The sequence below is a fragment of the Dendropsophus ebraccatus genome, chromosome 10 (assembly GCF_027789765.1).
Source record: "Dendropsophus ebraccatus isolate aDenEbr1 chromosome 10, aDenEbr1.pat, whole genome shotgun sequence".
Taxonomy (NCBI): domain Eukaryota; kingdom Metazoa; phylum Chordata; class Amphibia; order Anura; family Hylidae; genus Dendropsophus; species Dendropsophus ebraccatus.
Window position 1 is genome coordinate 94,914,330 of NC_091463.1, and position 24,548 is coordinate 94,938,877.

The 24,548-nt window shown below is 44.7% G+C and overlaps 1 protein-coding gene across 3 annotated transcripts in view; it reads left to right on the plus strand.

Moving 5' to 3' along the window:
- Nucleotides 1–24,548, plus strand: part of GABBR1 (gamma-aminobutyric acid type B receptor subunit 1) — a 106,618-nt gene that overhangs the window by 60,352 nt on the left and 21,718 nt on the right. For 2 of the 3 annotated variants that reach the window (XM_069985495.1, XM_069985497.1), the window contains 12 exons: nt 3,005–3,165; nt 4,006–4,140; nt 6,102–6,272; nt 7,661–7,762; nt 8,042–8,107; nt 9,066–9,257; nt 9,347–9,589; nt 10,846–10,909; nt 11,713–11,790; nt 12,014–12,164; nt 14,412–14,544; nt 15,669–15,785. In XM_069985495.1, coding sequence (XP_069841596.1) covers nt 3,005–3,165; nt 4,006–4,140; nt 6,102–6,272; nt 7,661–7,762; nt 8,042–8,107; nt 9,066–9,257; nt 9,347–9,589; nt 10,846–10,909; nt 11,713–11,790; nt 12,014–12,164; nt 14,412–14,544; nt 15,669–15,785 — 1,613 coding nt within the window. The remainder of the gene's footprint in view (nt 1–3,004; nt 3,166–4,005; nt 4,141–6,101; nt 6,273–7,660; nt 7,763–8,041; nt 8,108–9,065; nt 9,258–9,346; nt 9,590–10,845; nt 10,910–11,712; nt 11,791–12,013; nt 12,165–14,411; nt 14,545–15,668; nt 15,786–24,548) is intronic. The other variant, XM_069985496.1, reaches the window with a different exon arrangement.

Here is a 24,548-nt window from a genome sequence, read left to right on the forward strand (position 1 = left end):
CTCTCGTCTTCTTCATCCTATTCCACTTCTACATCATCATTATCTCTATCAGCTTCTTCTCCACCATCTTCTATTTATTACTTTCAGCCATATTGAACTCTGCCTGGATTAACACAATTGAAACATATAGTTTATTGATTTCTTTATAACGTAACAATTGCTTGGTCAGTTATGACCCTCACAGGCGTTTGACAGGACGGACTCCTGTGAGCTTGAATGGAGTCTAACAAGAGGGTTCTAGCATTGCTTTTACCATCAACCTGTCCTGTTAACTAATAAACATATATATTTTTTACCCTACCAGTTTCTTCAGCTTCATCAGCATCATCAGGGCTATAAGTCTAAACTTCTGGCACAGTTATTATTATTATTTATTTTTAAATCCCCCCAATTCCAGAGTGCTGGACATACAACATACAGAACTTAAAATCAACACGAATAAAGTAAATCTGAGACTGGTACATAGGGAGAGAGAACTCTGGCCGTGAGGGCTTACAATCTACAAGGTGTGAAAGAAAGAGTAGACAAGGGGAACAACTGGTCTCAATTATTGTTTCTACTGGCAGAGCAATGGCATGGCAGCTGGGCAGTTTATACTTTATATACCCCTGATGATGCTGGTCAGATGTAGTTGCTTAGCAAAAACATGTAGGGTAAAAAAAAAAAAGATATTTAGTAGCAAATATCTTGAGTCAGGTGACAGCAATGCTAGGACCAGCTTTTTAGACTGCTACCAAGCTAACAGTACAGGACGCCTGTACAAACGCCTGTTAGGGTCATAATAGACCAAGCAATTGTTAAAGGGGTTATCCAGCGCTACAATAATATGGCCACTTTCTTCCAGAGACAGCCCCGCTCTTGTCTCCAGCTTGGGCAGGGTTTTGCTTCTCAATTCCATTGAAGTGAATAGAGCTTAATTGCAAACCCCACCTGCCCTGGAGACAAGAGTCGTGTTGTCTCTGAAAGAAAGTGGCCACGTTTTTGAAGCGCTGGATAACCCCTTTAAATAATCAATAAAGAATCAACTTGACTTTGGGAAGATACAGCGATCGGCACAGCTACTGGCTCTAGTTTATTTCGGGTAATTCAATAAAGAATCAATTTCATCATCTTAATCCAGGTAGAATTTAGTTAAATTATAAAAGTTGATACCTTCAGTTTGTGTGAATGTACTAGTGTCATCTCCCAGTGACCATATGAAGAGTGTTTCTCCAGAAAGCCCATTCATCTACTGGGGTCTTCAGACTTACCGGTGGTCCATTCCTGATACAATACAGTCCAGATTCTTCATTGGATATGAAGGGGATCATAGGGTACAGAGCGTGTATGGTGGCCACAGAGCAGCATGTCAGGTATTGGAATGTCTTGTAGGACTCTTCACCTCTTGGCATCTTGGATGCTGGAGATCTGAGGACACCCCACTATCCCGGCGTTCTACATGGTGGGGATCACTGTGGTCGCCTATTCCTGTGCTGGTGTCCAATATAAGATAAAGTCTCCTCTTCTGGTCTTTGATGTGAAGTCTAATGTTGCCTTAGATCTGCCTAGGGCTCCACTTGACGTGCCTGTTAGCATAGATTTATCTATATGTTTCTAGAATGTTACAGCTCCTCCTTGGTGTCTTGGGGGGGGGGGGGCAGTCTTGGTTCTGAGAGGCCCAGTCTTGGTTCTGAGGGGCCCAGTCTTGGTTCTGAGGGGCCCAGTCTTGGTTCTGAGGGGCCCAGTCTTGGTTCTGAGGGGCCCAGTCTTGGTTCTGAGGGGCCCAGTCTTGGTTCTGAGAGGCCCAGTCTTGGTTCTGAGGGGCCCAGTCTTGGTTCTGAGGGGCCCAGTCTTGGTTCTGAGGGGCCCAGTCTTGCTTCTGAGGGGCCCAGTCTTGGTTCTGAGGGGCCCAGTCTTGGTTCTGAGGGGCCCAGTCTTGGTTCTGAGGGGCCCAGTCTTGGTTCTGAGGGGCCCAGTCTTGGTTCTGAGGGGCCCAGTCTTGGTTCTGAGGGGCCCCGCTGTTGATTCCTTCCACACTTTGGTATCTTTTTCTAGATTTTTGCCAGGTCGTCTTGTTTCTTTTGGTCGTTTCATCCTAAATTCTAACTAACTGTACAAAGATGTAGCAGAGTTGAGTTTGTCACTGGTCAGAACATATCCAGCAATGGTTCTATATACAGATTACTATATCATGTTATCTAGAGGTATTAGGATGCACAAACTATGAAGCTGTGAAGAGTTAGTGCCCAGCTTCAGCTCTGCTACATGTGTGTGTTTGGCTAGCTCTCACCTCCTGCTCCTCACCTCTGTCCTGTATCCATTGCTCTCCCCCTGCCCCGATCTCAGCCCCCTCCGCTCTCTCTCTCCCCCTCTCTCATTTCCCATTCTCTTTGTAATCCCTCGCTCCCTTCGGCGTGGGTGACATCATTGTGTCTCCTCCCCTTGCTCCCTCTCTCCATCTCTCTGTCGTTCTCTAGACTGCAGAATTAAATCAGGAATCGTGCAGATGCTGCGGTGCTCTCCTGCCACATCCGTGGGCTGTCTCGCTGCACTGACTCTGCCTGTCTAATTTAGTCGCTGGCTGTCTCTCTCTCTCTGTCTGGATTCCTATTTTCCTCATTCTTTTCCATTCGCTGATCCTAGTCATTCCTTGCTCTCCATCGCTCCATCCTGACAGTCTAACTGCACTCTCTTGTTCCTGGCAGTCTCTTCCTTCCACCTGTTCTCTCTGCTCCCTGTTGATCTTTGTGCTTTATTGTCTTTGCCATCTGTTTAATAATTTTGGTGTATTTCGCTTGCACTCTGCCACCCCCCTGTCACTTGCACTCTCGCACCTTTTAACCCTCTCGCCCTTCTTCCCCCTGTATCTCTGTGTACGATGACTACTCCCCCTATACCCAGTCTCTCAGGCCTCCTGTTACCCCTCTTCTCCCCACTCCCCCAATGATGATGTCTCCCCCACTGGCCATGTCTCTGTCTCTCTGTGTGCCTGTGCTGACTCTCTTGCTGTGTGATGCGGTCTCAGGTAAGAAAGCCTTGCACGTGGGCGCTCTCTTCCCCATGAGTGGGGGATGGCCTGGGGGACAGGCCTGTCACCCTGCCGCACAGATGGCCCTGGAAGACGTCAACAACAGAAGGGACATATTGCCGGAATATGAACTTAGACTCATTCACCATGACAGCCAGGTGAGTGCTGGTAAAGGGGCGCTGGTGGTACTGGTGGTGGCATCTGGGATGTGGGTGAACGCACAGCTAGAAAATAGCAATATACCAAGACGACTGTAGGTTGTAGGTAGTCACCTGTCTCCACACCTGGATATAACACCTGCCAGGATCTAGTCCCAGGGACAGGCAGTCAGCCACAGCGATGAACCCTGACTATAATAGACATTGCTGAACAGAGCAGAATAATGTGAAAGCACTTTGTTAGTCGGTGACTGTGAAGCATGAAAAAGCGGTAAAAGAATAAAAAATGTAAAAATAAAAGTGCGAGAGGCGAAGAACAAAAGTGCAGAAGCGAGAGAAAGTGAGGAGGCGAGAGCGACAAGATGAGAGACGGCAGGGGAAAAGTCAGAGACAGCCGTGACGGGAGAGGAGGAAAGTGAGACCACCACAGGGGGCTTGGACGCAGCCTGTGTGACCTTTACTAAGACTATCTCCGAGGGGGGAGAGAGAGCGCAGGGGGTGCAGCCAGGCTCTCTCACAGGATTACCCCCTGCGCTCTCATTATTCCACTCAGCTCTCTCACTGTTACCACGGCAACGGAGGAAAGGGTAAAATATTCCAGAGAAGAGAGATAGACCGAGAGAGTGAGAGAGTGCGAGTGGAATGGGCAGAGAGGGGGGAGAGAAAGAGACAGATGGGGAGAGAGACGGAAAAAAAAACAGGAGATGGAAGACAGCGGGAGAGGCTGAGACGAGACACAATTTATCATCTACCTGCACTTTCTAGCAGTCTAGTAGTGTCAGTCAGGGTTATTGGCTTCTTCTCTTGTCTTATTCTACCATGTTGTTGTGCCCTCTCCAGTGTGACCCCGGCCAGGCGACGCGCCACCTGTATGAGTTGCTGTACAATGACCCAATAAAGATAATGCTGATGCCAGGGTGCAGCAGTGTCTCCACTCTGGTGGCGGAAGCGGCCCGCATGTGGCATCTCATTGTGGTGAGGAGCTGTCACCGGGCACTGCCGCCTGTCTCGCTTTGTGTTTTTCACTTCTTGAGTCTTGTCTCCCGTCAGGTTTCTCATTGGCTTCTTCTTCTTTCCCACATTCCTCTACTTCTTTGCTCCTGTCAATCCTCCCCTCTCCTGGGCTTCCCACCATCTTCAATGACTTCCTACTGATGTTCTTCTTACTTCTTTCTCTGATCTTCTGCCTATGATGTTTTTGCTTCCTCTGTTCTCCTTATCTTGCGTCTTTTCTCTTACTCTTTTCTGCTTTTTTTAAATCTTTTTACTCAGCCCAATTCTCTTATCTCCTTTCCTTTGCTAATTCTTTTTCTGGTTCTTGTTCTTCTCTTATAACAATCCTTGTAACCCTCTCCTCTTCTAGCATCATCTTCTCCCATCCTGTAATCACTCTTCGTACTCCTTCTAGTCATCTTCTATTCTATTCCACTCATCTTTATCTCATCCTCTTATTTTGCCTTTTAAACTGTTGTTTTATTCATGTTTTCCATCTGGCTTATGTTTCCTTCCTATCTCTCATAGTCTCTCTTTCATTTTTCCTTTCTCTTACCTTCCTTCCTTCCTTCCTTCCTTTCTTCCTTCCTCTTTCTCTTTTTATTTCTCATTGTAACTGGTTCCCTCCTTCCTTTATCCATCTTCCCTTCCTTCCCTTTTTCCTCCCTCATGCCTCTCTTTACTACTTTTCTCACTCATCCCTTCCTGCCTTTCCTTCCTTAACTACTCAGTTCTCTCTTTTCCTTTATTCCTTACTCATCTCTTCTTTCCCTTCCCTTCCTTATTCATTAATTTCCTCCTTTTTTCCTCACTCATTTTCTCTTTCCTTACTCATCTCTTCTTCACCTTCCTTTCCTTTCTCTCCCCTTTCTTATTTCCTACCCTCCTTCCTCTCACCCTTTCTTTCCTTTCTCCTTTATTTTATTCCTCCCATCTTCTTTATTTTCTATTTCTTCTTGTCTGGTGCAAACCTCCCTCCTACTTCCTCTCACCTTCCCTTTATTTCCTTCCTCCCATCTTCCTTATTCCCCATTTCTTCTTGTCTGGTGCACACCTCCCTCATCCTTCCTTCTCTCCTCCTTACTTCCTTCTTTCCTCCTTCCTTCCTCTCATTCTTACTCCCATCTTCCTTATTCCCTGTTTTTTTTGTCTGGTGCACCCCTCCTCCCCCTTCCTTCCTTCCTTCCTTCCTTCCTCTCATCCTTCCTTCCTTCCTCTCATCCTTCCTTCCTCTCATCCTTCCTTCCTTCCCTCCTCTCATCCTTCCTTCTTTCCTTCCTCTCATCCTTCCTTCCTTCCTCCCATCCTTCCTTTCTTCCTTCCTTCCTCTCATCCTTCCTTCCTTCCTCTCATCCTTCCTCTCATCCTTCCTTCCTTCCTCTCATCCTTCCTTCCTTCCTTCCTTCCTTCCTTCCTTCCTTTCTTCCTTCCTCTCATCCTTCCTTCCTTCCTTCCTTCCTTCCTTCCTTCCTTTCTTCCTTCCTCTCATCCTTCCATCCTTCCTTCCTTCCTTCCTCTTATCCTCCCTCCCTTCCTTCCTCCCTTCCTTCCTTCCTTCCTCTCACCCTTTCTTCCTTATTCCCCATTTCTTCTTGTCTAGTGCACACCTCCCTCCTCTTTCCTCCACCTCTCTTGTGCTGCTGTTACTTCTGTACCTCGTTCTCTTTTATGGTTCTTCACTTCCTTTTCATTAATATTTTCTTGTATTTACTCTTCCCCTTGATCCGTATTCTCTCCTTTTCCTCGATAACTCCCTTTCACCATTCTCGTCTTCCTGCTCCCTTGTTATATGTTGTTATTGCTCTATATCATATTGTCTCCCCTTTCATTTCCACTACTTTCCAGCCATAAACCACTTGTTGCATATTTCCACACTTGTGTTAATACACTGAAGCCCCTCGTGGTTGTACTTTGTCTCATATAAATGATCTCCTCATTTCCAGCTTTCTTATGGCTCCAGTTCACCGGCGCTCTCAAACCGTCAAAGATTCCCGACCTTCTTCCGCACACATCCATCGGCAACCTTGCACAATCCCACCAGGGTTCAACTTTTCAAAAAGTGGGGATGGACTAAGATCGCGACCATTCAGCAGACCACTGAAGTCTTCACTTCTGTGAGTGAAGATAAGCTACAATATCTTCTGAATGAATCAATATGTCCCCCAAAAATCTCCCAGGAAACAAAAATCATTATTGTAGAATTTACATGCTGTACCATCTAGTCAGAAATCATTTATGTCCTTTGTATGTAGGTTGTTGTTTTGCTACTCACATATACATATACACCATAGCCACTAAGGATGGCTCCATTAATCTTCTTCATGGTCCATTGTCAGAACCATAACATTAGCATGTAGCCTGAGGGTCTCATACGAGGCGGGTAAGGCAAGCCCTGCTGTGCCACCTGATCAGGAACCCTTTTTTGTTGTATATAAGTTCTTGCTATACTACTGAAATTACATATACACCACAGCCCAGGGATGGGAAACCTTTGGCCCTCCAGCTGTTTGTTACAATTCCAATCATGCTAAAGAATGGGCTGTCCAGGCATGATGGGAATTGTAGTTTTGCAACAGCTGGAGGGCTGAAGGTTCCCTATTCCTGCCGTAGCCCCAAGTCAGAATAACTCCATCATCCTTCTTCATGTTCCATGACCATAGATCCTGGGTAAAACAAGACCTGGACTTTCTCTGTATTTTCGGTACTGTTCTTTCTTGTATGTAGACTACCGAATACACCATAGCCCCCACTTCACCCTTATCAACCTTCTCCATGGTTCATTATCATGAATCCTACTCAACAAGCATTATAAAATTGGCAACTGGTCTCAGGGTCATATGAGGCTTAGTTTGCTGTACTGACTGGTCAGGATCCCGGTACGTCCATTAGAAGAAGGTTGTTGCTAGACTACCAAAATGACAAAAAGACCAGAGCCCCAACTCAGAATAGCTCCATCAACATTCTCCATGGTCTACAGCCATGGATCCTGCTCTTCACAGGTTTCATAACATTAGCAACTAAGGGTCTAATATCTAAGGGGTAAGGCAAGGCCTGGGTTTTCTCAGGGTTTGGTTCTAGATTTTTACTTTTTCTGTACCCCAAAAAAGTTATACTTCATCAAAGGTAGAGACCTCAAGGTTACAGAAATTGCCAATCTAATGGCCATACTAGATAAAGACATCTACATGTGAAGCAATATTAGATCCTCTGAAGGTATGAATTACTACTAACAAGATATTAACAAAATAATTACTCCCGAAATCACTCGGCCATTAAAGTTCCTCTGTGTTTTAGCCTTGAATGAAGTATTGTTACATCTCCACAGCTTTGAATCTAGGTGAGAGGATATCACAATGGCCGTCTTACAATATCATCCAGCTCATTACCATGTTAATAATCCAAAGCCGTTCCTGTATAGAAGTCCCACGGGCCTCTATAATTATAGGATGTGTTCCACCTTTCAGGAGGCCTCGCTGATTAATTCCTTCCCTTCTCTATCTAGACTTTGGATGACCTGGAGGAGAGAGTGAAGGAAGCCGGAATTGAAATCACGTTCCGCCAGAGCTTCTTCTCTGATCCGACTGTTCCAGTAAAAAATCTCAAGGTATGGACTAGTGTCATCTTGGATGTCACCAGGGACCTTCCTCCTGATAGGAATTAAAATTGATTGAGTGTGTTGTCCTTCCCGGGAGACTCACCTTTGGTCAATGGGTAGGACTGCAGCGCTATGATTGACTCCTTACACGGTCAATAAAGATCATTAAATGACTGCGCTCAGCCCTATTCCCTATGAGGGTCTCTTCTCGCTTTCCATCATTTTCATCGTTTTCTCCCGATGTTACACTTTCGGCTTTTCTCTTATTGTTCTTATCTTATTTTTCAGAGACAAGACGCTCGAATAATCGTTGGATTATTCTATGAAACGGAGGCACGGAAAGTCTTTTGTGAGGTAAAATTAGACCTTCTTTATTTCCTGTGAGGTGCTTGCCTCGGATATTCTTAGAACCACTTGTTCTTTTTCTTAATCTTGAAGTGGTTTCACGTTACCACCTTCTTGTCTCTCACGTTCGTCGATCTCCTCCGAAAATCAAGCATGCAAATTAGCTCTTCTCCAGAAGGAAAAAAATTGTTAGTGCCACCTACGGTTAGCCACTAGAGATGAGCGAACCTGCCGAGGTTCGGCTTTGTATGTACCTGAACTCTCGGCTTCTGACTGCCGCTGTCTGCCCGCTCCGTGGAGAGGGTGGATACAGCCGGAGGATCGCCTAGAAAACTGGGATACAGCCTATGGCTATGGCTGTATCCCAGTTTTCCAGGCGGTCCTCCGGTTGTATCCACCCTCTCCACAGAGCGGGCAGACAGCGGCAGTCAAAAGCCGAGAGTTCAGGTAAATACGAACCCGAACCTCGGCAGGTTCTCTCATCTCTAGTAGCCACCCTGTATGTCAGCCGAACCAGACACCCTTCTGTAGGCAGCATTGTGTCAGAGTTATTGCTCCTCTTCAATACAGAGTAGGCTTATGTTTTTGATCTGGTTTGGCTGCTTTTCTGAGTCTATTTTCAAGCTTCTTGAATCAGACATTCACTTACAGGGTAGTTACCTATAGGTGGCACTAGAGAGACAGTTTTCTTTTAATTAGCATACTTTTCCCATAGAGCATTGCTTGCACTGAATCGCCACAAGGAGAACAGTACCATCCTAGGGCTACTGCTAAAATAAAAAATTCCCGTAGAAATATTTATTTGCTTTGTTACATAGAGATAAAATCTACTGCCCGATCCCCTCTCTGACTATAAGAAATAGCTGGTTATCCACTTCATCGGTTTTGCACATGATTCTGCCATGTTTTGCTGAACCATACGGTTCTTGTCTCAAAAATATCTTCTGAATATGACTCCTTCCACCAGGTCTACAAGGAGCGTCTCTTTGGTAAGAAGTACGTCTGGTTTCTTATTGGTTGGTATGCCGATAACTGGTTCAAGACTCCGGACCCAGCTATAAACTGCACGGTAGAGGAGATGACTCGAGCTGTTGAGGGCCATGTAACCACAGAAATAGTCATGTTGAACCCAGAAAACACACGTGGCATCTCCAATATGGTGACTATGACCCCCGTATACTTACTATGTTACCCTTTAACTGATCTTTACTGTTATTTGACACAAGTATTGTCATCTCTGTCTTATAGACATCTCAGGAGTTCATGGACAAGCTTCAAAAACGTCTTGGTAAAGACCCCGAGGGGGTAGGAGGACTGCAGGAGGCTCCTCTTGCCTATGATGCTATCTGGGCACTTGCACTTGCCCTTAACAAGACGGCATATGAGTTATCTAAGAAAGGACTTCGTCTGGAAGACTTTAACTATAACAATGATAACATCAGTCGGGAGATCTACAAGGCCATGAATTCCTCCTCCTTTGACGGTGTCTCAGTGAGTCTCTTCCATTCATGACTAGGTTTTGATTTATTTTGAGGTGTTTTTTTTATCCCAGTAGTGGCGTTACTTCTCCTCCTCTTCGTTTTTTTGTCCGCTCATAAAAGTAGAGGGATTCCTTAGGTATTGAAGATTTGCTTTGTGGTTGATCTGTCGAATCATGCAGTTTGATGATTGAAATATGGTATTTCATGGCCTACATGGGGCCCACGTTGGTCTCACGTTACTATAGGGAGCCAGTGAACACAACATCTCAGTCTCCATCAGCTTCTATCAGGAAGTCAATATGGCTGTGTTCTCTATAGGAATCCAAAGCTCCATTGATTTTTATTGGACCTCTAAGACTTTTCCACCAACAATTTAACTTTTTTTTTTTATTATTGTTGGCACTACTCTTAGGTATAATAGGGTTATTCTGTAAAATTTAAAGGTGATCTCCATGCAAACATAGGCGTGTGATACTTTTATTTAGACGGGACTGTGGGATGCGGCCATAGTGAGCTACATACAAATTTTCTCTTGTCGAAAACCTAAAATATCAATGGTCCTCCTCCCCAAGTACACCCTGATCAGTGCTCAATTACCGCTTTTAATATAAGAGTATATAAATAACTGTATTTTTGCCAAAGAAATGAGAGTGCCCATGGCCCCTTATACAGCACCGGTGACATCACCATGTGTGATGACATCACATACCACCTGCGTATAAAGTAGTCAAATTTTCGATGGAGGTCTAACACTGGGTTTCATCTACTGTGTTAGGCAGAAGGTACACCATTGGGCCACGTTGGTGCCCTTGGCACTGCCCAAATACCCAGTTTACCCTGATATCACATTCACCAAGTAGAAATCTGAAGCTCTAGCCATAACTCATTGGTCCTGGATCACGTTCTCATATATAAACCCGCATGGAAGTAATAGTTGACTGTACGGAGAGGTCTGGTCAGTGCCCGCAAGGTTTTTTTTCTTTCCTTCACAGAAATTCTGTGACGGACGGATCGATATGTCAGAAAAGCTGCATGTTCTGGGTTATTGATCTGTTTTTTACAGCATGCACTTGCCGACCGTCTGGTTGTGCCTGGGAATAAATCAGTATGGCTCTTTGCGGAGCTGCGGATCTCTGGGAACACAGGTGATTGTGGAGATGTGAGGCCAAGAAAATGCTGATCATATAACCAGGCACACATCATACTGGCAGCGCCCAAGGCGTCTCAGCTCCTTCTTCTTTACAACCTCTTCTCATTCATTTCTAGGGTCATGTGGTCTTTGACGCCAGTGGGTCCCGTATGGCCTGGACGCTCATAGAACAGCTACAAGGTACGTGAAGCTGGCCATGGATGTCACCATCAATACTAAGGTTCCGCCGTAAGACTATAGGATAGATATAGGAGATGTGACCACTGTGAAGGCGAAGTCCAGCAAAGAAAACCCATTTTTTTTACATAGTAGGGAATATTGAGTTACTAGAAGGAGGCCTATTCTTCAGGATCTTCATCTCATGTTCTAGAGGACCTGTCCCATCCCATATTACACAGGCAATCCATGGATGTGAATGGACACAGTGTAATGCCTTATTTCTCCTGTGGGGGTGCTGCAGAGAAATCGAACACTTACTGCCAGGGTTCAGATGATCACTGGAGGTCTCAGCAGAGGTTTTTTTTTTTGTTTTTTTTTAAGGGTCCCATTCAATAGATAAAGATTGTTAAAAATAAGGAACTCCTTTAATATGCAATATAATATATGAGATTCCTACAAGTCATGATGGCCCAAAAGTAGGCTAGGGAGACAAGTGACGCCCATACATGTCTGGTACCATTTATCTCAAGGTAACCAGAACTAAGTGTTTAGTCTGACCTAACATTGTATAAAGGTGCCCATATACCTTCATTAGCTGTCGGCCGGATAATCTTTCCCTTCTTTCCCATTTTGTCGCCGAACGTTCATACGTTCCCTATTGGGAGGGATAGGCTGCATCCAGAAAGATCTGGTGCTTATCCCTCCCTGAAGAATAGGGCCAGGTAGTAAATATACAGTATATTCGACATCATCCGTCTATGAAGAGTAAGGAGGCCTCCATATACCGGTCATATTTATGGTCTTCTACCCTCTGTATTCCATAGGCGGCCTCTATAAGAAGATCGGTTATTATGACAGCACCAAGGATAACCTCTCGTGGTATAACAACGACAAGTGGATAGGTGAGCGGCCCCCGTCATGTCTCCCTTCCATCTGCTCCTCTCGTTCATCACATGTACATCATCACCTGGGATTATTCTTGTCCTCTCGTTCATAACACATACATCATCTCGTCCTCTCGTTCATCGCACATACATCATCACCTGGGATTATTCTCGTCCCCGTGTTCTCACCTCTCCCCCGGTCTCGTCTTTCTCGCTCACTGTCTCTTTCCTGCCTCTCTAGGTGGCTCTCCTCCTGCCGATCACACCAAGGTGATCATCACTTTCCGATACGTCTCTCAGAAACTCTTCATCTCTGTCTCCGTCCTTGCTGGGCTTGGAATTCTCTTGGGATTTGTCTGTCTGTCCTTTAACATCTATAATAGTCACGTGAGGTGAGCCTTCAAAACAAGATGGTTACCCACAATCCTCTTGCCATGGTCCATTAGCACATGAGCAGGTTACATGATGTCATCAGAGCAGGCCCGGCAAGGAGACCCGGGCGGCCGCGGAATTACATATCAGTAATGTTTTGTGAAGTTCTGCAACTTTTCTAATATCCTTTATATTGTCATTGCTCAACTTTTTCAAGACTTCTGCTTGTTGTCAATGAGTAGAAACATTCTTCTTTATAGCTGGAGGCTGAAAACGACTAAAATAGATTTTTTGTGCAAGTGATTTGCTTTAGGTTATGTTCACACATAATATTTCCGTCAGTCTTTTTCCAACCAAAATTTGCACAGTTTCTGTATTTTCAATCCACTCCTGGTTTTGGATGAAAAAAGACTGACCAAAATACTGACAGAGATACTATGTGTGAACATAGCCTTAAAGTTTGTGACAATTTTTCTGCCATGAATAAATTATCCCCTTAAAGGAGAAGTGCAGAGTTTTTTTAAATTCGGCAGCTGGCAGGGGGGAAATTAATTACAAGTAGGAACCTTCTACTCCCGATATTCGCAGGACCAGCCTTGGGACCCCCGCCGAAAGGCATTGAGATAACGTCACAACTCAGGGGAAAATGCCCGTCCCGGCTAATGGACTGGCCGCTCAGCCAATCAGTGACTGGAGTGGTGTCCCACCCCAATCACTGACTGGCTGAGCGGCCAGTCAATCAGCCAGATTGTGATGCGTCAGTGTCGGAGATCCTGGAGCGTGCAGGGGTCCCCACTCACCACGGGCACGGGGAGAGGTAAGTCCCTACTTGTTATCAATTTCCCCCCCTGCCGGGTGCCAGACTTTAAGAAAAAGCCGGACGTCTCCTTTAAAACTATTTTCACATGGGAGAAATTTTGTTTTGATTTCATGTCGAATTCAGACAGAATAAAAAAGTCTTCCTATTTTTTTCATTAAGGAATCCGTGGTGTATATGACGCTGATTTATAAAATCATGTGTGGGGAAGAAAAAAAAAAGGAAAAATTTTTGACCCAATCAGTCATTGCATGTAGAATATTTGTGTAAAACATTCCCTGTAATTGTTGATGAGAATCCATGGTGTAGCTTATATGGTGCAAATTTCTAAATCTATGACGCCGCTGATGTGGTTTCCATTGCTGAAAACGCGTCTGCACTTACATGCGGAATAAATTGGGGGGGGGGGGAATTCTCAATAACCTCTATAGGGATTCCGCTTTTCATTTTCCAAAGAGTCTGTGAGGAAAGAAAGGTGGAATCTGATTGGTTGCCGGGGGCGACTGAGCCAGTTTCACTTTACAACAGAGTCATAAATCTCCCCCTAAAACTTGTTCTTTTATTCTACTCTTTTTCTAACTTCTGACTTAAATTTTTATTTACTTCACTTTTTGTACATTTTTATGGCGGGCTGCCATATTGCCTGGGCTGTTCTTAACAGAATTTAGTAACTACTTTACAGCAAGCCTCATGGACATAGACGGCAAAAGACAGACTCTGTCCCCTTGTGATGAATGTGAGACATTACTGAGCGCGCTTTGTGACCTGTGAAGAGGTCATTCCACAGAGAGCTGCTATTGTCTCCTCTATCTACTGGTGTCACATGACGCTGCAATGCTGTACAGATCACTTTACAGCAGCCTCCTCTTATCACCACAGGCACAACAGGAAGTCTCAGCTTAGTTTTAGCCCCAGTGGTGAGAATGAAAACTGCAAGATATCAGGATTATTTTATACTATAGAAAGAAAAATGGAAAATTAGAAAAATAAATCACCAAAAATTCTTAAAACATATGTTTAACATAAAAACATTGGGGGAGATTTATCAAACATGGTGTAAAGTGAAACTGGCTCAGTTTCCCCTAGCAACCAATCAGATTCCACTATACATTCCTCACAGACTCTTTGGAAAATGAAAGGTGGAATCTGATTGGTTGCTAGGGGCAACTGGGACAGTGTCACTTTACACCATGTTTAATAAATCACTCCTATTATCTATACAATAAGTCATTTTCTGATGACACTGTCCCTTTAAGCTGATTGACGAGACCAGAATATGCAACACCGAATGGTAAAATCTGTCGATTTCCCTTGTGTGACCGTAGCTTTAGCGGACGCGTTCAGCTCTGCTACATCTGTACGTTTTTGTCTCTTCGGGGGTGAACGCTCTTCTGCCTAGTTGATTGACAGGTCTATGGGATCTCATGTGGCGTCTGTCTATCTCCTGCAGGTACATCCAGAACTCCCAGCCGCATCTGAACGACGTGACGGCCGCAGGGTGCATCCTGGCTCTGGCCGCTGTCTTCCCCCTCGGTCTCGATGGACATCACATTGAGACGTGGCATTTCCCTCTGGTGTGCCAGGTAGGAGAATGCTATGAATGTTATGAGGGGAGAGATGGACAGAGGACGTGCTGTGGAGGGAGATAACGCAGCGGCTCCGGGGCCCGGGTTCAGGGGCCACAACTTATCTCCATCCGCCATGAGCTTCTGATCCCTGTCATGATGGGAAACGAGAGAGAGCGGACAACCGGGGGGACAGGACGCCCTTATCTCTGGCATACAAAGGACATTGGCTAGAGGAGGAGCGGCTGTTACACCACACACCAGCAGGGGTCACTGTTTCAAGAGAAACTACAATTCCCAGCATGCCCGAACAGCCGGAGGCTGTTCGGGCATGCTGGGAGTTGTAGTTTCTCAGCAGTTGCAAATCACTATAGTAATGAGGGATGTTTTACTAGGCCGGTACAGCTATATAGGCATGCTGGGAGTTGTAGTTTCTTAGTTGGAAAACACTATAGTAATGAGGGTTGTTTGCCTAGGCTGACTCAGCTATATAGGCATGCTGGGAGTTGTAGTTGCACAGTTGGAAATCACTTTAGTAATGAGGAATGTTTGACTAGGCCGATTCAGCTATATAGGCATGCTGGGAGTTGTAGTTCCTCAGTTTGAAATTACTATAGTAATGAGGGATGTTTCACTAGGCCGACTCAACTATAATGGCATGCTGGGAGTTGTAGTTTCTGAGTTGGTAATGAGGGGTGTTTGGCTAGGACGATTTATCTGGTAAGGTGTGCTGGGAGTTGTAGTTTCTCAACTGTTCCAAATCACTATAGAAATTAGAGATGTTTCACTAGGCCACTATTAAGGCATGCTGAGAGTTGTAGTTTCTCAGTTGGAAATCACTATAGTAATGAGGGATGTTTCACTAGGCTGATTAAGGTTTTAAGGCATGCTGGGAGTTGTAGTTTCTCAGTTGGAAATCACTGTAGTAATGAGAGATGTTTCACTAGGCTGATTAAGATATAAAGGCATGCTGGGAGTTGTAGTTTCTCATCAGCTGGAGAGCCACTGTATAATGGGATGTATCAGTGCATTATTTCACAGATTTGCCTGCTGGGAGTTGTAGTAGTATGAAAGCTGCAGAAGCATTGATATGTTGCATCCTCCTGGTCACCATCGCCATCTTCTTCTTCTGCCCCGCGCAGGCCCGTCTCTGGCTCCTGGGTCTCGGCTTCAGTCTGGCTTATGGCAGCATGTTCACCAAGATCTGGTGGATCCACACGGCGTTCACTAAAAAGGACGACAAAAAGGAGAGGAGGAAGGTAAGGAGACGTGATCTGATGATACATGACCCTCAGTCACATCAGGCCAGTGCTGTGTATAGGTGACTTATAGTCAGATAAACTAAATACAACAAAATAGAAAAGTAAAAGTCTTTACAATTTCATAGCGATTAGGACTCTAGGTGGCGCTGTGTTATTGGGATTTCTTGGTTCTACTAAAGATGTCTAACCTGTATGAAATTATATGCATGTTCTCGTGTATTTTTTCATCCTTTTGCCATAGTATTTATATATATAGTATTTTTATATAGTATTTTTATATTCAGCAAACAGTTTTTCACATTTTTGTAGTTGTACTGTAATGTGGTGGCGTGGCTCTAGTACCTGGCAGCATATAGGTCTTGTCCTAAACCACTCATGACTAGAGATAAATATGAAGGCTGATGTTGGATTATTTGAATAACAGGTTCTTGGTATATTAGCAAGTACGCAGTTTTTCATGATTTTTTTGTTTACATATCCTTGGTGTAACTTCCGTACCTGGCAGTGTATGAACGTGGCCTAATATCACTGATAACTAATGATACATGTTGGCTATTGTGATTGCATTAAGGTTCTTGCTATATTAGCAGACATGCAGTTTTTCACATTTTTTTCCCTTATGGTATTGCTCTTCTCCTATATAAGCCTGGTCTAATACTACTAATAACTAATAGTGCACATGACACCAGACATGCTGGTTAGTTGATCTGCATTAAGGTTCTTGATGTACTAAAAAGTATGCAGTTTTTCACATTTTTGTATTTATTTTTTATTTAGCTGGTGGTGTAGCCCTACCACCTGGCCATATACAAGCCTGGTCTAATATCATTTATAAATGATGATACACATGACATCTGACATGTTGTTTTAATTATTTGCAAACAAAATTAGTATGCAATTTTTCATGTTTTTTCCCCCCATCATATACAGAATACTAGGATATACTCCTATAACCTGGGTGTATGTGAAGCTGGTCTAATAGCACTAATAACTATTGGTTCATGTGACAGCGGACACTGATTTTAATTGCAATGGGGTTCTGATGCAAGTGGTTTTTCACGTTTTTTTTTTTACACATTTAGTGGTGTGACTCTCACTAGTTGCCGTATGAGATCCTGGTCCAGCGGCACTAATCACTAGTGATGCACATGACGTCTGACACGTTGGCTAATTTTAATTGCGTGAAGGCGGCTTTTAATGATGTCTTGCTGGTAATTGCGATAAATATGTGGAAAATTTATGTAATTTACCGGCTGACAGCGAGACGTGTGACCGCGGGGACGGTATTATCTTATTATGTACGGCCTGTATGGCGCTTGGTGTTGGTCTAGGGCTGTTTATAGGATAAAGTGTATATAGTGCTGTTCTCAGGCTCCCACGGTTGGGCCTAGCTTAAAGGGACAAAGTCCAGTCTGTAGACACCTTGTTATAGAGGAGGAGGAGCTGATCACATGGACATATAGACAATTCCTGCATAACTCGTTATTAGTGTAAATCTCTGCTTATTGTGGGCTAAGTAGTCCAGTGGGCGGTCCTACTCAATGACTGGCTGCTATTATAGAGCTGTCATTCACTGAGTAGGACCGCCCACTTGACTACCAGAATGGGCTGAGCTGTATGGCTAGATATACCAATAAATGGCTAGATATAACGAATTAAAATGTGTCTGTTTTTCTGGTTATAATCAGCTCGAAAAAAAATCTATTAATTTTACATCTGAATTGCGGTCGTAAAATTAATGTGTGGGTATTGACAGCTGTTTTACTATTGAGGTCAATAGAATTTAATGGCCGATTAATGCTTTTTTGAGCAGTAAAAACAGCCTCACGGGCATTACATTGTGTTAACATGACCTAAGGGTGAGGCCACAAATGACTCTATTGCAGCAGCCAGTGGCTGCACAATTTTACATAATTTTTACAAAATTCATTAGCTGCTGTATTTTGGACCAATGTGGCCTCACCTTATAAAAAAGCCTTCGCGAATAATGAAAATTCATCTATTACTTAGTGTGACTGTACATTTTGACTTGGTCTTGGTCTCTACATGCTTGTAGTCAAAGGCTTAAAAGTGTTTATAGATTTTCAATACAGTCTTTCCCAGTCTTTGTATACACATGGATGTTCGGCACAGCTAGGCTTTTTGGTGTATTATTGAGTCGGTGAACTGTTTGGGTTCGGCAACATTCTCCGAACCCAAACATTTTGCATATGGCTCCCGGCGCCTGGATTTAGATGCCGCCCTAGGGAGTCCTGGTTGTATCCATATTTTCCAGGCAGCCGTATGGTGGTGCCTAACTTCTCCGGACGCTAGAAGTCAAATGCTAAGCTTTTGGGTTTGGAAAATGCTGTAGAACCCAAAGAGTTCAGCAACTCCGCTCAACACTAGGGGAAGAACAAGATCTAAATGATTGAGTGGCAGTAATCTAGAATCCCGATCCATTGTCATCATTGGTTGGTGGAGAGTCTGGAGGCAGCCATATACCTTGTGCTGTTTGCCGAACCCATGAGTAGCTGTATGTTTAGCCAGCTTTGGGAAAGACATAAATGGTGGCCATCTCTCTTGGATCTTAAATGGTCTGAAAAAGAGATGTAAGGCAAAGAGCTAGTGAAACTGGCCTGTATGATTGATCTTGGAACCATGATTCAGGTTCTGCTGAGATGTAGGGGGCATGGTGTGGGGTGTCTGTCTTAAGATGATGAAAGTTGTTGGTTCTCTCATGGTCCCTCATGGGTGTAACGTAAAGTTTAGAGAGCAGGGTTTCATATTTTGGCTGAGATCCCAAGAGAGGACAGTTTTGTAAACATTCGGCTTGCCACCGCTTTGTGGCGACATCCCAGGTCGCGTGCCTTATCGTAGGTTAATGGTTTGTTTGTAGCAGGAGACGAGTGAAGATGATGACTACTGATACAATTGCCTTGTAGGAATCTCAATATTCTCCGGAGAACTTCACGTTTCTTTAAAGAAGAAAAAAATATTGTTTTTGGCAAGGTTTCAGCTCGTTTGATCAAGTCTGCAAAAAGCGGCGGCGTATGTTTACTTATTAATGAGATAATGCATCGGTTACAATATATTATAATAATATTACAAGTCCGCGGGGAGCTCCGTGACCATAGGAGTGATGCGAGGAAAGGGATGGCTTAGATAAATTAGAGATACTGCAGGAGAAGATATTGCTGTGGCAAATGGAAGACCTATGACCCTCCACCCTTTAGTCCATGGATTGTGGCCTGTGGATCCTGTAGACTAGTGTCCTGGTGCCTTATATTGGGCAGTGTAGGCCCTCAGTTCCTGATATACAACAGAGCCCGATTCATTCCTTGGTGTCCATGAGTTTGGTTCCTTAGTCCTTGAGGTCCACTGCTTCGGTGGCCAAGATTCAAGAGAATAGATTGAATGCACAGAAACTAATGACATAGACGTCTTACCACCTTTGAATGGACAAAACCAATTTACGCCAGGGACTGGACGTTTATGGCTCGATTCCTTTTATTCAAATAGTTTGGTGCCACTCGTTGCTTGGTATCCATTGTTTGTCGACCATACTCTGGAGTTCATTTGGTTAGCTCCCTGTTTGTTAGCATCCAGTGACTTAGTGACCCAGTTCTTGGTGTCCAAAGAATTACTGACCAATTTCAGGTGTCAAGTGATTTAATTGCTCATTTAATGGGATGTAATGACTTATCGGCCCAGTTTTTGGGTCTGGCTGTATTATGGACCAATCCCTGGGGTACAATGACTTAGTTGACTAAACTCTGTTGTCCCATAACTTAAGGTGCCCATACACCTTATACTAAAGCTGCCTGACACCGCCACTGGATGTGGGTTTGAACAGTATAAAGTTTATGGGGGCTCTTCCGACTGACCCGCCTCTTTATAGACAGATGATGACGATTTAAAGAAGGGACAGATGTGCTGGTGTTTTGCTGTCTGAGAGCTATAAGACAGTGCCAGCGCGATGCTTATAGGCATTACATTATTGTTTGGTTTGATTGATCATTCATGTGCATGAGAAGAACGGGAGAGATAACTGTGGGCTGAAAGAAAGTTCAACCAACACTTATTGAAGGTTTTATGACCACCTTCAATTACCCAATCTTTGGTGTCCAGTTACTGTATGGTTCAATCTGTGGTTTCTAATAATTTAATAACCCAATCTCTGGTGGCCAGTTACTCTATGGTCAAATCTGTGGTGTCCAATAACTTAATAACCTAATCTGTGGTGTCCAGAGACTTAGTGACCCAATCTCTGATGTCCAATGATTTAGTGACCCAGTCTGTGGTGTCCAATGACCTAGTGACTCAATTACTGGTTTCCAGAGTCTAAGTGACCCAATCTGTGGTGTCCAATCACTTAGCAACCCAATCTCTGGTGTCCATTTACTCTATGGTCCAATCTGCGGTGTCCAATAACTTAATAACCCAGTCTCTGGTGTCCAGAGACTTAGTGATCCAATTTGTGGTGTCCAATGACATAGTGACCCAATCTCTGGTGTCCATTTACTCTATAGTCCAATCTGTGGTGTCCAATAGCTTAATAACCCAATCTCTGGTGTCCAGTTACTCTATTGTCCAATCTGCTGAGTCCAATAACCTAATAACCCAATCTCTGGTGTCCACAGACTTAGTGACTCAATTGCTGGTATCTATTGACTTAGTGACCCAATCTGTGGTGTCCAGAGACTTCGTGACCCACTCTCTGGTGTCCAATGATTAAGTGACCCAATCTCTGGTGTCCAATGACTTAGTAACCCACTCTCTGGTGTCCAGAGATTTACTGGACCAGTCTATTCTGGGATCCATTGGCTTTTTGGCCCAATCCCTGCGATTCTTTTGCACATAAGGCCTCACTATGGTGCTCACTGGTTTATTTTCCTAGAAGTACCTTGCTTCCATTGCCTTGTTGTCCCAGTTTCTGCCCCCATCTACCTGTTTCATTGCACCCTCACTGTAATGACGAGAACAGTAAGCTAGCATGCACTGAGTGCCTGGAGGACGGCCACTTATTTGTGACGGCCCGGCTATTGCTCGTGTTGTTATAGCTCATTGTGTAGGTGATAGCACGCCATTAGTTCTTGCTCCATGCTGAGCATCACTGGATCCAGAGCTGCATTTGCACATGTTATATTGCATGTTCTCCCGTGTGTCGGTCTGGGATATCCCCCGAGGGTTTCCACCCACATGCCAAAAAATACTGGAGAGTTAATTGACTTCATATGAATTGGAGCAGCGGAGCGTGATGTGGGAGACTTCAATTGTAAGCTCCATTGATCCAGAGGCCATAAATCCTCGGCACGGCACTGCTGATCCTATGGAAATAAAGGAAACTAATAATAATAGTAATAATAATATTGGTTGATGAAGCAGCCGCCCCCTCTCATTACATGCCGAGAGCAGCTACGGGGAGCGATTGTGTCTGCAGCCAGGCGTCTCCTGCGGACAGTAAGCAGAGCGGACCATGACAGCGGCTGCTGATGAAATGAAATTAATGTTGGGAGGGTATAGATTGGACTATGAACGCCTTAGGGCAATAAGAGAAAATAACATTACAGCTGGATTAGAGGATTGGAGAAGGTGAAGGTCAATGGGATCACCCTGCTGGCCGCTGTACTGGTGTTGATCTACAGAAAAAAAAAAACATGTGAAGAGATAGATGACTGAACGCTGGGATTTACTATAAGGGGCTTATCCTTAGGGGCGTGATATGAAGCCATTGGGCCCCTGTGCAAAATCTGTAATGGGGCCCCCACTTATAATATGGAGAATAATTCAGCTTTAAGCAATGGAAACTACAGTTTCAAATGTAAAATAATACACTTGGGGGGGGGGGGGATCCTCTATCCGGGTATCATATCTGCAGTTCTGTGTTAGAAAAGACTTCAGAAGAGAAGGATTTAAGGGTTAGTGACACCTCACAATGAGTCACCAGTGCAACCAGGCGGTAGGGAAAGCAAATGGTATTCTGAGCTTGTGTATATATATATATATAAAATGGTATGCTGGACTGTATATATATATATATATATATATATTATGGAATGTGCAGAAATGTGCAGCCGATGGTGGATTTTTTAAAGTGCCTGATAAGCTGACAATTTTGCTGCTGCTCAGTTGATCGCAGGTTAGGTAACATGGGGCGCTGTCTGATTAGGCAGAGAATTGCTTGGTGTTATAGGCATTTATGGTGTCATTATTCTCTATTAAATGACTGATTTATGCTTCCCAATCTGTGGGACCCCAGCTGTAGAAAAACTACAACTCCTATGCTGATCTCACAGAAGGAACTACAACTCCCACCCTGATCTGACAGCTGCAACTACAACCTCCACCCTGACCTCACAGCTGCAACTACAACTTCCACCCTGACCTCACAGCTGCAACTACAACTCCCACCCTGACCTCACAGCTGCAACTACAACTCCCACCCTGACCTCACAGCTGCAACTACAACTCCCACCCTGACCTCACAGCTGCAACTACAACTCCCACCCTGACCTCACAGCTGCAACTACAACTCCCACCCTGACCTCACAGCTGCAACTACAACTCCCACCCTGACCTCACAGCTGCAACTACAACTCCCACCCTGACCTCACAGCTGCAACTACAACTCCCACCCTGACCTCACAGCTGCAACTACAACTCCTACCCTGACCTCACAGATAGAATTACAACACTACAACTCCTATCCTGGTCTTACAGGAATAACTACAACTCCCATTCTGGTCTGACAGCTGGAGGCTACCAGAGCATGAGGCTACCTAGAGCATCTCTGACCTCCTCCTCCTCCAGCAGCCAGACATCCTGCTATACAGGCTTATGGCCCGATAACAACGGATGCAGCCCACAGAAAGTCTGCCCCAGCATCATTTAAGGAGGTCCCGTCAGAATGTTCGGGCCCTCCTCCTCCTGTAGGTCCTGTTAGTAACTGTCTCTTCTATATACAGAGCAGACTGCCTGTGCCGCAGCAAATAGATCCAGCGGCCGTGTGCCCTGAGTGGGGGAAGTGGGGATCGGCCGTTGGAGGGACCGGCTCGGGACATGTGACCCCCGGCCTAGCCCGCCCCTGCTGGGAAGCAAACAAAACATTTTGGAGAGAGTGCTTCTCTAAAGGGACCCTGTCAGCTCTATATCATCCTCCAAGCTCAAGTATCATGGAGGACATGCTGAGCTGCAGCATGCACGCCTCCTCCCCACCCCACTCTGCTGTGGCTGAAACACCTGGCCCTGTAATTCAATCAGTCAAGGGAGGCGTGGGGGAGGGAGGAGGCATGCATGCTGCACCTTGGCCAAACTTTCTCGACTCTGGAGCTCTAAACATGACATAGAGCTGACAGATTCCCTTTAAAGCTCATATCTAGTAAGATAGCTCATTAAGACCACAATTATTATTTTTTTCATCTAAATTGCCCCTTTAAGTCCCAGCCTCCCTTCCCCAAGTGTTAGGGACGGTATCTCTTTCCTTGGATCTAGGTGGTACTGACAGGCATGGCGAGATGAGGATGACAGGAGGAATCAGACTACTGAGGCAAATTGAGAAGACTTGGGGGGGGGGGGGGGTTGGTGGTTGTCAGCGAGCTATATTTTCCTTTTGCATCGTGTTTCCATGGTAACAGACAGCAACGCAATGCAGGAGCTTCACACGTGCATCTGTATCCCCCCCCCCCAGCCCCCTCCTCCTCTTCTCCTCACCCCATGATCACACGTCGCGGTATATAGATTGAGAATCATTAGCATCACACCTCATCATGAGGATGGATTGCGGAGGAAATGACGGTGATCAGACTTAATATAGAAGAACAATTCTCCGAGATGGAGTTTGACAAATAACAGCTGGTTGCAGCACACGGCGTCTGGTGCACTGGCATCATCTGATCTCCTAGCCGTCCCCTCTGGACATACTGTACATTCAGGGGCCTCGCGTCTCTCCATCTTCTCTTATCTCCATCCAATTTCTTCCATTCCTCTCCAGTAACGATCTGCTGCCTCCTCCTCCTCCTCGGAGGGGATCGGCGCTGGGGGGGGGGGGGGCCTTTCTGGGCTATTATTACGCGTCTATGAAACAGTTGCTGAGCTCTTGCTTTCTATTGAATCCTTTTGTGCTGCGGCATCTGCTACAATCTTTACGATTGATATATTTTGGCACCGAGTGAAAAAAAAAAAATTGAAAAAAAAAAACTAATTACTGATAATCAGCGTCTTAATTGTAATGTAGAGCGCGCCTGTCCCTTTAATAAGAAGGAAAAAGTTTGGTACCGCGTCGCCCAGTGGGAAAGAAAAAAAATATTCTTATTGCTCTCGATAAGGGAATAAAATCCGAGTCTCGCAGTTATGATACTTTTTAATGGCTGATTGAAATAAAAGAAGTGACGGCACGACGCAGCGCGCCTTCCAGACTCCTCAGGTCTTTCCACCCCTTTAAATCATTATTAAAGTGCAATTCCAATCTGGAGTCGTATTAACGCCCGAAGGAGCAGTAAATATCCCTCATTTATTTTCTTATTCATTTCCTAATTCCGAGCGGCAGTCCCATCATGCCTCGGGACGCAGCACAGATTTTATATTCTCTTTAGCACAGGGGAATAGCTGCTGTTCTCAGTGGCGCCCCCCTGCTAAGTGATTAAAATTGTATGAGCTGCCAGTGATGTGGAGGAAGAGAAGCCGTATCTGCCCTGAACAATGTCTTCACGATCCAGCCTTTTCCATAAGAAACTAAGGGGAATATATTTTTATTATCAGTACTAAGAACTATAATACTGC